This window comes from Trachypithecus francoisi, unplaced genomic scaffold (assembly GCF_009764315.1).
Source record: "Trachypithecus francoisi isolate TF-2019V2 unplaced genomic scaffold, Tfra_2.0 Lachesis_group13, whole genome shotgun sequence".
Lineage (NCBI taxonomy): Eukaryota > Metazoa > Chordata > Mammalia > Primates > Cercopithecidae > Trachypithecus > Trachypithecus francoisi.
The window spans coordinates 37,416,007-37,426,501 of NW_022681458.1; the positions used below are offsets into that span (position 1 = coordinate 37,416,007).

The 10,495-nt window shown below is 41.7% G+C and overlaps 1 protein-coding gene across 3 annotated transcripts; it reads right to left on the reverse strand.

Moving 5' to 3' along the window:
• Nucleotides 1–3,260: 3,260 nt before the first annotated feature.
• On the reverse strand, nt 3,261–9,887 carry CTLA4 (cytotoxic T-lymphocyte associated protein 4). 3 transcript variants are annotated; one of them, XM_033230599.1, is made up of 4 exons: nt 9,112–9,871; nt 6,199–6,546; nt 5,645–5,754; nt 3,261–4,453 (listed from the first exon to the last, which is right to left on the reverse strand). In XM_033230599.1, exons 1-4 carry the CDS (start codon nt 9,218–9,220, stop codon nt 4,349–4,351), a joined length of 672 nt encoding a protein of 223 aa, XP_033086490.1. In that variant the 5' UTR covers nt 9,221–9,871; the 3' UTR covers nt 3,261–4,348. The 3 variants fall into 3 exon arrangements, with proteins under 3 accessions (XP_033086490.1, XP_033086491.1, XP_033086492.1); XM_033230600.1 differs by lacking the exon at nt 9,112–9,871 and adding an exon at nt 6,758–9,099; XM_033230601.1 differs by lacking the exon at nt 5,645–5,754 and having other exon boundaries at nt 9,112–9,887.
• Nucleotides 9,888–10,495: the final 608 nt, after the last annotated feature.

Here is a 10,495-nt window from a genome sequence, read left to right on the forward strand (position 1 = left end):
CTTTCTCACTGCAACCTCTGCCTCCCGGTTCAAGCGATTCTCCTGCCTCAGCCTCCCAAGTAGCTGGGACTACAGGCACCCGCCACTGTATCTGGTTAATTTTTGTATTTTTAGTAGAGACAGGGTTTCACCATATTGGCCAGGCTGGTCTCGAACTCCTGACCTCAAGTGATTTGCCCACCTCAGCTCCTAAAGTGCTGGGATTACAGGTGTGAGCCACTGTACCCAGTCTCCAGTACACTTTTTACTCACACTGACTTAGAAGCATAAGCTTTCCTGCTGATAGCGTTGTCAGATAAAATACAGGGCAGACTGTTTACTTGTTTTTGTGGGGTTTTTTGGTTGAATCTGGCAAACTTACTTCGAGCCCCTATCCCAGCATGAAGGCAAGGAAACATGAAAGAGGAAAGAATAAACTTTTCCTCCCTTTTTACCAAGAGGGTGTGTCATGTTTCTGGACTGAACAGAAAAAATTGACCTGAGATGAGAAAAAAATATATATATATGAAATAAAACAAGGTCTCTACAGAGCCTGAGTCATGGCTCTAAGCAGGTGCAAACAACAAGTGAGGCAATGGGAATAACTTTCCAGAGAAAGCCATGTTCTCCTTTGCTTTGAGACCTCCCAAAACAATAACTTAATTTATAAAGTCTTGAACTTCTCAACTGGCTTTGCTCCAGTTAACAACACAGTGACATCAACATTTCACAAGCTCAGTCCCAACTACGTTGAACAAACTCTCTATTAACTGGGGATATGGAAGAAGGCTCAGACTGGGTATAAAAATATAGTCAATTTTGGCAACAACCAACAATTCAAAAGAGAAAAAGAATAAAAATAATAATTCACTAAAGAAAGAAAAAGATTGGAAGTAAGACTGGATTAAGATAAAAGTAGAATGAATGAGACACAGTAGGCAGCTGTAGCTCACAGTCCAGAGTCTTTAAGGTTTAAGACAAAATATGAGTAGACCTGCACAAAGTTCTGCTGATCAAATAGGATAGAGATTAAGCTGGGACTGCCTAAGAAAACACTGATGGGTTCTGTATGGAAAACGGTCCTGGAGGTCCTAGTTCTCCAACTCATCAATCCACTTATTTGAGCATCTACTGTGTGCCTAAAGTTGTGATTATCCCTGTCTTGGAGAAGTTCCTGATCTAACTAGGCAGAAAAGACATGCATGCTTGAAATTATTAGAGATGAAACCACGTACAGTTATGAAACAAAAGGGGAGAAATCCACATGAGCTTAAAGTGTCAGCAATCTGATGGTGGAGGCAAAATTTGGGATTAGTCTTGATGGGTGTGAGAATGAAGGATTATAATATTTGGAGGTGAGAAATGAGGAAATGGGAAGTAGCAGGAATGCAAGTACCACGCTGAAGAAAGAGACATGAGCAGAGGCATCTGCTAGGAGCCATGTTGGAGGAGGAGCTGACTCTGTAGCCCCTGGGCACTCTATCCGGCTCCCTTGTCATCCACATTCCTGCCAGGGACAAGTGGTTCCAAGGAGGAGGGTTGCAGTGCCCAGCCTCCCCCTGCATGGTAGGCCAAGCCCCATTTAAGTTCATGGATTATTTGGGCTTGGAGCTGCCCCAGGAGGACCCTGATCCCAGAAATGCAGATGGTGATGAAGGTTGGAATCCCATGTGATGGTTGGTCCTCTGATTTGGGGACAGTTCACCTCTCTGAGTACTGCAGACATAGGATCTTCTCTCATAAATGACATGGGGATTAGCAGAGGCTTTCATTTGGTGCCCAGATGCACTCCCTTATCCTCATGTTTGCTTTCTCCCCTTTCAGCGGGAGAAAGTCTTTCAGCACGTCATAGTCTTTCTTGTACAATTCTTCTGCCATAGGGGAAGCTTTTTTGAGCTAAAGGGTATTTTATTTTTATAAGATTGAGACTGAACGGAGGGGGCAAGGCTTACCTCAGTTTACAACAAATGGTAGAATTTTAGGCAATAGCAGAGGAAATATTAAGCTTATATAAAGTAGTCCATTATTAAGGGTGTCTGAAAGATACCTGGAGGGCATGACTTGTGTAAGGCATTTTCTGTCACTTAGATCTGCCTATCAACTATGAAAAAGGGTAATCTCTCTAAAGATGTTTAGAGGAGTAGAAATGATATACTATCCACTGAGGCTCCTGATTGGTGTTTTTCTTCATGGCTACCATCCAAAGGCCTAGAGAGCAAGAAGCACAGTCTTCCACAGAAAAGGAGCTCATTCTAGGTAATAATCATTACCTTACTTTGAAAGACCTATTCATTTTTATTTAACAACCCCTTACGAAATGCTTACTGTGTGCTGTCTTGTGTGTTTGTTAGTACTTGCTGGGAAAAGAAAGAGAGAGAGAGAGAGAAAGAGAGCAAGAGCAAGCAAGAGAATGAGCAAGGGGGAGAGACAGAGGAAGAGACACAGACAGAGTTGCCTAAGCAGTGATTCTCAAAACTTGATGGGTATAAGAAGCACTGTGAAGATTTTTGGAAATACAAACTCCTGGCCCCACCACTCAAAGATTCTGATTCAACGCATCTGGGAATAAGTGTGAATTGGTGTTTTTAGTAAGTGACCCAGTGGATTCGGTTACAGGTGGTCCCTGACCACATTGAGAATCATTGCAAAAGACAATAACAGGATGTGGAGGTCAAAAATAGGAAACCTTAAGTGGAAACCAAACGTGCTGAGACTATACATTGGTTAAGCAAGAATCACAGAGGGCTTAGTGTGCCAGGCCCAGGTGTGCCAGCTAACAGCAACATAGGACCACAGGTGTGTGTTTTCCCCACATTTGCAAAATAGTTCATTTGGAAGCCACAAGGAAAAGCTCTATTTGTCAGGAAGGCAGATCAAAATGGCTGCAAAGGACTTGGTTGCCAACATTGGAGTTGCCATGACAACTGTAATGCCTGTGAGAGTTGAGCTGAGAAAGCAAGGGGTAAGAAAGAGGAGGTGAAGAATCTGTGTTAAACAGCATGCTGATTGATTTATAAAGGACTGCTATGTCCGTGTTAACCCACGTTATATCCCAAATAGTGGTGAAGAAATCAAAAGGAAAGAGGATGGATACCTTCCAAGAATTACTTGCAGGTAATGGGCTGGTGCAAAGCTGACTCATGAAGCATTATTTGTCCTTCTGTGATTTTTCAATTTGTTTCCAGTATTTCAAATATTGGAGACTCCACCAGCTACTGAATGAATGAATCAAAAATTTAAACACAATACTCAAATGCAAGGATGATAAAGACAACTCCGGAAAATGACCACCACAGATTTTTATTTAATTAAAAATATTATACATGTTGTTGCATTTTCATGGAAAATATTGAGTTAAAAACACCAGCAGTGTTAATTTTTAGAAACCTTCATGTACCCCATTTTGCCACCTGCTGCCTTCTTTTGTCCATGGCATTAACCACATATTTGTCAGAATTGGACCCATCGAATTGGAGCTTCTTAGAAGGTCATACCTATGGGTTTCCTGGAGTAAGCCATTGTCTTCAAGACAGTGTTCTGTCAAGTCAACTCAGATACCACCAGCTGTGGCTTCCTTGCAAACCATTGAAAGGAACTGGTGTAAAAGCCCCAAAGCACATGTCAACACCAACTCAGCACAATTCCGTGCAATCAAGCACTGCTATGACCTTATCCAGTTTCCAAGCCAGTTAGCAAATGACCTTGTGTTCTACCTGGTGTATTAGTGTCCTGAGCTCCTCCACAAAACTTCCCTGGGACCCATGGTGGAAAGACACTGCCATATAGTGTTTATATTCAAACCATAAACAAATACACAAAAACATATGTGGCTCCTTGCACAATACTATCAAATTTAAATATATATATGCAATACAACCTTTAGCATCACTGGCTAAAACATAGCCATGTGAGTATTTTTGAAGCCTTGATGTAATTATACATTTGTTTCAGAAATAAAAGGCATAACGTTTTACTTGAAAAGATCATTTCGGCTATAAACGTCTCATACATAAATATAAGATGTGTACAATATAGTCCTCTCTCTCTCTCCCTGCCTTTTCTTTCTTTGGACTGTGCCATTCCTTAATTCCTAGACCCACATCATAATGCTGCATCCCCATATTATTCCCAAGTGATGCTTTCACTAAAAATGGAGGTGATGTGACAGAAACATCCCAGCTCTGTCTTTCTGCTCCTTTGCTTTAAATTGTAGTACACGTAATTTGGGTTCTGCATCCAACTTTATATTAAAGAGAGATGAATTCCTCCCAAATGCACAAACAAATAAAAATAGCTGGATAGCAAAAAAGTTAGAATTGCCTCAGCTCTTGGAAATTGAAATATGGACTCTCTTCTTCATAATGGTTTCTCAATTGATGGGAATAAAATAAGGCTGAAATTGCTTTTCACATTCTGGCTCTGTTGGGGGCATTTTCACATAGACCCCTGTTGTAAGAGGGCTTCTTTTCTTTAGCTGTCAAACACAAAAAGAAACAGTAATTACTACTGAGGAATACAGAAGCCACTTCTAACCATAATAGAGCTCAACACATATTGGGTCCCTACCTGGTTAAAAATTAATGTTCACAGCACACAGAATTATAAACCTCAGGAGATTTTCTTGATTCAACTATTAAAATTTATTTTAGATAAATAACTGTGATTTTGATGTTAAATGGCAATCATTTGCCTTGAATGGAAGATAGGAGAAAGAGACTTTGAGAAAGCTTCACAAAGAACACCCAGAAAGCCCATGATAATTGATCGATCTTGTCTGCAAGAGAATAAGCTTGATAAGGTAATAAGCTTTAGTTATCCTGTTTGAGAGCTGTATTTCTCATCTCCACTGCTGAACCTACAGCAAAGGACATCTCTGTCAGGTTGGGTGGAGGATGTTGGAATAGAGTGTATCTTTGTGTATGTGTATAAGAGACAGAGAGTGAGAAAGAGAGAGAGAGAGAGAAAGGGAGAGAAGATGGCAGAGGAAGAGAAGAAGGGAGGGAGGGAGAAGGGTGAGTCTGTAATGGCAAAGCCAGCCTTAGGCAGAGGTGTCTGAGAGGGACTGTCAAAAAGAAATCCTGACAGGAAGCCTGATTCCATACTTCTACCTCTTCTACCACTAACACCTGTAATAAATAAAAACTGGGACTTTCATTTCCCAGTAAAGCAAACTGGATAATAGGGATAGGTTTTATGTGAGCAGCTACAGCTTGGACAAGGAAGGTACCAGAGTGGCACAAAGAGGTGAATTCCAGGGGATGAAGAGGGACATGGAGAAGGAGAATAAAGACCATCCAGATGGTCCCCTCTAGCAGCATTCTGCCCAGCCTAATCTCATGTTTTCAGGGTTGTTAGCTTAAGTACAATTGTCATGAAGACAAAGAGCAAAACAGCTGCCCCATGTTATTGCAACGGTTACTCAAATTGAAACCCTGCTCAGAAGCACACGAACATTCAATATCAAACAAATTCATCTAAAATATTAGTCATTCTGAAACCTCAAATGCCAATGCCTACGGTTCTAGTGTGTTCTTTACCACTGTCCTTCTTTCTCTTCATTTATTGCCTCATCTCAAGAACACTAAACTCAACACCATCTTTTGGTCAGTTGATACCACTAAAGGTATCCCCATCAGACATGGTGCACCATCAGCACCACACTCACCATTTTGCTCAAAGAAACAGCTGTGAGGAGAAAGCTATAAAAAAACAACCCCGAACTAACTGCTGCAAGGATCCAGAGGAGGAAGTCAGAATCTGGGCACGGTTCTGGATCTGCAACAGAAAACAAAGCAGAGCCTCCCTGAGACGGTTTTAAACTCTAGGGCTCTACTCTCCAACATTGGTGGGAAAAGGACATTAGAGCTTCCAGGCCTTGAGGTCCACCCCTAAATTGCATGGGTAGCCCACCAATAGGTTTGGCTATTTGGGACTACTTCCCCAGGAACATCATATCATATCAAAAGCATGGGTCAAGCGTCATGATGATTAGCACTCCAGAGCAAGTGCCCCAACTTCCCCCAATCATTTTATTTTATAGTCAGAATGCTATGAAGGTTGCCACCCAACATAAGCAAGGCTACCATGTGGTAGAGAACTCTTAAAGAGAATTTCCACAATCCTAAAAATAAACAACCTGAAATTAAGGGACAAAACTGTTTTTATGCATAGAAGACTGCAATGCAACAGGTGTCAACTCAGTGAAATGGCTTTGCTCACCAATTACATAAATCTGGGTTCCGTTGCCTATTCCCATGTAGTATGGTGGTGGGTACATGAGCTCCACCTTGCAGATGTAGAGTCCTGTGTCCATAGCCCTCAGTCCTTGGATAGTGAGGTTCACTTGATTTCCACTGGAGGTGCCCATGCAGATGGAATCATCTAGGAAGGTCAACTCATTCCCCATCATGTACGTTGCCGCACAGACTTCAGTCACCTGGCTGTCAGCCTGCCGAAGCACTGTCACCCGGACCTCAGTGGCTTTGCCTGGAGACGCATACTCACACACAAAGCTGGCGATCCCTCGGGTGTTGGCCAGCACCACAGCAGGCTGGGCCACGTGCATTGCTAGCGTGGAAAAGCCAGAGGGAACTCAGTGAACTCATGCTCCTTCATGACCAAGCCCAGGCAAGCCCTTCTGCCTTCTAGCTTCATCCCCATGGTCTTCTCTCCCCCGTCAACAAATCCATCACTTACCCCTTCCCTTCTCCACACCCCCAGCCTCCCCCTCCATCTCTCAACTGTTTTCCAGCTACTCTCCATATAGATGTTTTCTTACTGAGAAATAGATTCTTCAAGATGGTTGTGGCAGGAAGAACACTGATATGACAAACAGAAGACCTGGCTCTCCCATGAAATATGTGATTTGGAGCAAGTCACACTTCCCCCATGTCCTTCATTTTTCTCATGTATAGTAAGAGAGAATTAGATGAGATGGTATCTTCTTTGGTATTCTAAGGTTATGATAGAACAATAGGAGCTATATAGTTCCGGAACTATAATGAGTGGTAGGGGAAATTCTGAAGGTTGAGGTACAGAATCTTGCTTTATCTCTCAAAGCCTATGTCAACTTATTGAGCTTGCCCTGAACCTCTATCACCCAGCAGTAGCTGTGTCTTGATGCACTGTACCAGCCTCCGCCTTCGCTGGCATTGTTGTAGAGTGGAAGATGTTGTTAGATGAAGGAAGCCACAGAGCCGAGGGCACCAGGTCGTTTCCTCTCTAGGTTGAGGCAACCCTCCTGTTAACTCCTGTGGGCTTCCCCTGACACCACGCCGCCTCTCTGCCCTTTCTTTCTCCTTCTCTTGAACACTCCCGTGCTCCTCTGTTTTCTCTTTTCCCACAGGATAAAGGAGATAAAGCTCTCCATACAGAGAGGCTTACATCAACTCAAAAATAGTGGCTGCATGCCAAATTACTTTCCTGTAACTAATCTGGCCCCTCTCCAGTCAGTCTGACAAGTGAAACCCAAAACTTGTGTTGCATGATGTCACTCATCTGCTCAATCCCTTTGACTCTTTACTAACACCAATTGCAAAAACAAATAAAATAAATAACATTCAATGAGTCCCCCATGATCCAATTCCAATCTATCACTCCAGTCTAAATTTCTAGGACACACTTTCCTGCTTATAAATCACCCTATATTAGAGACACTAGTCCCTTCCGCCAAGCCACCTGTACTGGACATCTGTCCTCAGAAGAGAAAACAGTTTGGCAGCAGCCACTGTCATGTCTATTCCAGCAGCTCTAGCTAGCTAGACTATAGTTTCCTTCCCTAACCCTCGCCTCTGCCTATCAGAGATGCCCTCTGAGCATCCTTAGCACTGTGATAACTCCATTGCAGTACTTCATTACATTCTGCCCTGTATTAAAGTTATTCGTGAGTTAATCACATCTCTCCACTCTTTTACTTGTGGTTCATGAACTCCTGTGAGCAGTGATTATATGCCACCCAAGTGAGCACTCAATAATCTTTATTGTATTGACTCTAAGCTTAAGAAATCCTAAATGTCCTGCCCTCTCCCCAAGCAAGCTCACACTTATCACCACTAAATGTGGTCACACTCAACTTTCCAGTATCTGTCATAGGAGGGTCCTGCCTGGTTACTGGTTGAGATAAATTTACTTTAGGAAATTTAAATACTTCTAAGAGCATTTATTTAATATTTACATATTTAAAACATGTAAAAATAAGAAAATATATGTGAATATTTCTTCTCCAGTAAAAATTAAACCATCAAATATCTTTTGAGCACCTACTTCACGCAAACTACATGGTTTCTTAACCAAGAAGGTCTAGAGAGAGATAAGGTTGAGATTCAATGGAAATACTCATCATTTTAAGCCATGTAACAAACCTGGTGTCAGTCTCTGAAGAGATGAAAACTGAGGATCTGCATCTGAAACCCACATGTAGGTCAGGCAACAATTAAGTATTGTATGCCAAACAGACTGGTGGCTTGCTTTCTTTCCTTTTTCTTGTGTTTTTTTGTTTCTTTGTTTGTTTTGTTTTTGCAATTTCAAGCTTTTATTTTTAAATAACTGGCTAATTAGCTTGTAGAATTGATTAAGAGAACCTTAAAACCTTGAATTAAGTAAAGAAGGCATTCTTCCCATGATTTCCCTACATTTTAAACAAGCTGGCTAATTCGTTTATAAAGCATATGAATCCGAGGACCTTAAAACCTTGAATTGTATGGCAAAGAAACTCTTCCCAGAATTTGCTTAAATTAATTAAAAAAAAAAAAAAGAAAGAAAGAAACTTGTGAGCTCATCCTGAAACCCAGCTCAAATGTATTCAGGACTATGGATATCCTTTCCCTCTTAAATTACTTCCAGTCTCATAGAAGGGTCTGAAATTGCCTGTGTCTCTCTCCTAAACCAACTCACATGCATTCATGAAGCCCCTACTAAATACCTGGCACTCTGTTCTGAGCTATCTCTTTGCTTATTTGCTGCCACTCAACTGTTCCCTGCTGACCCTGGAATACAGAGCCAGCCAAGCCAGATTGGAGTTTTACCTTTAACTTCTGGCTTTGCTGTAAATCACTGCCCTTGACTGCTGAAAGAAATGAAACCCAGGTGGGAGAAACACCTCCTCCATCTTCATACTCCAAAAGTCTCACTCACCTTTGGAGAAGACAGGGATGAAGAGAAGAGAAAACAGGAGAGTGTAGAGCCGGGTCCTGGTAGCCAGGTTCAGCCGAGCCTTGTGCCGCTGAAATCCAAGACAAGCCATGGCTTTATGGGAGCGGTGTTCAGGTCTTCAGGAAGTAGAGCGAAACCTTTCAGGATCCTGAAGCTTTGAAATGTGTTTGAACCCACACAGAATCAAGGACTTTATATAGATAGCTTTGATCCCAGGTATGTATTACACATGTGCACACACAGAAGGCACTTGAATAGAAAGCCTTTTTGTTTTGGTTTTACGAGAAAGGAAGCCGTGGGTTTAGCTGTTACGTCGAAAAGACAACCTCAAGCACTCAACTGAACAAAACAAGCCAATCCATGGATGGAAAATGTATTCAATTTGAAACTGAAGCTTCATGTTCACTTTGAGGATCTGGACAACTAAGTGGAGATTTGGAGAATTTCCTGGAGTACAAGTGTCCTCCTAATTTTATTCAATCTCCTGGGCATCCTTAACCATCCAGTCCAATTCATTTCGTTGACATCTCCAAAACTGCTAGGCTGCTAACTTTCTGATCCCTTGGGCTAATGACAGGATTTGTCTGCAGGCATCATTAATAAAAACTGTATTCTATCTGTGAAGCACCATCCTTCTAATCGTTCCTTGACATGCTTTACAAATAAGTTTATTTCTCCTAATTCCATTTAGCATTTGGTTAAGAGAAAATACCAAAATCACAAGAAATAAACTGAAAACAGGCAGAAAAAAAAGCTGCCTCTGGTTTTGCAGAAGGAAAGAATTCAGATGTTCTTAAAAGCCTTAACTCAACAGAGACAAAACAGAGTTAAAGAAGGTCCAAAGAAAAGCCAATCCACATGATTCAAGAGATTAGAGCCTTCCATAAAAGGATAGACTTTTTTTTTCTAATACAAGTTTTTCAAGCAGAAAATTCAAAAGTGAAGGTTAAATATAACCAGAGTCCTTAAATTTGTGACCGCTGTAGAGAGGACCAATGATCTAACAAAAAGAGTTTGAAACATTGAGGACCTTCCTTAAATCTGGAGAATTTTCATACATTTTAATAAAGAAAGAAACATTTATAGGGAGCCTGTAATATGCCAGGAGTTGTGTGCACTTAGGATTGAATGATGACAAAACAAAAACATAGCTGATACCTTAAGGGGCTTCTAGAAGGCTGACATGCAAACAGACAGTTGCAACAGGGAATATGGCATTTGCCTACTCCAGTCCGTCCATGGTTTCCCATTGTCCACACCTCAGCACAGCAGAGGAGGCTCTGCAGAATACTCACCACATGCTTCCCTCTTTGACCTGTCCCCCAGCATTCCCTCCCATTCCCCTTTCCTGCATTTGTCTTTCCTT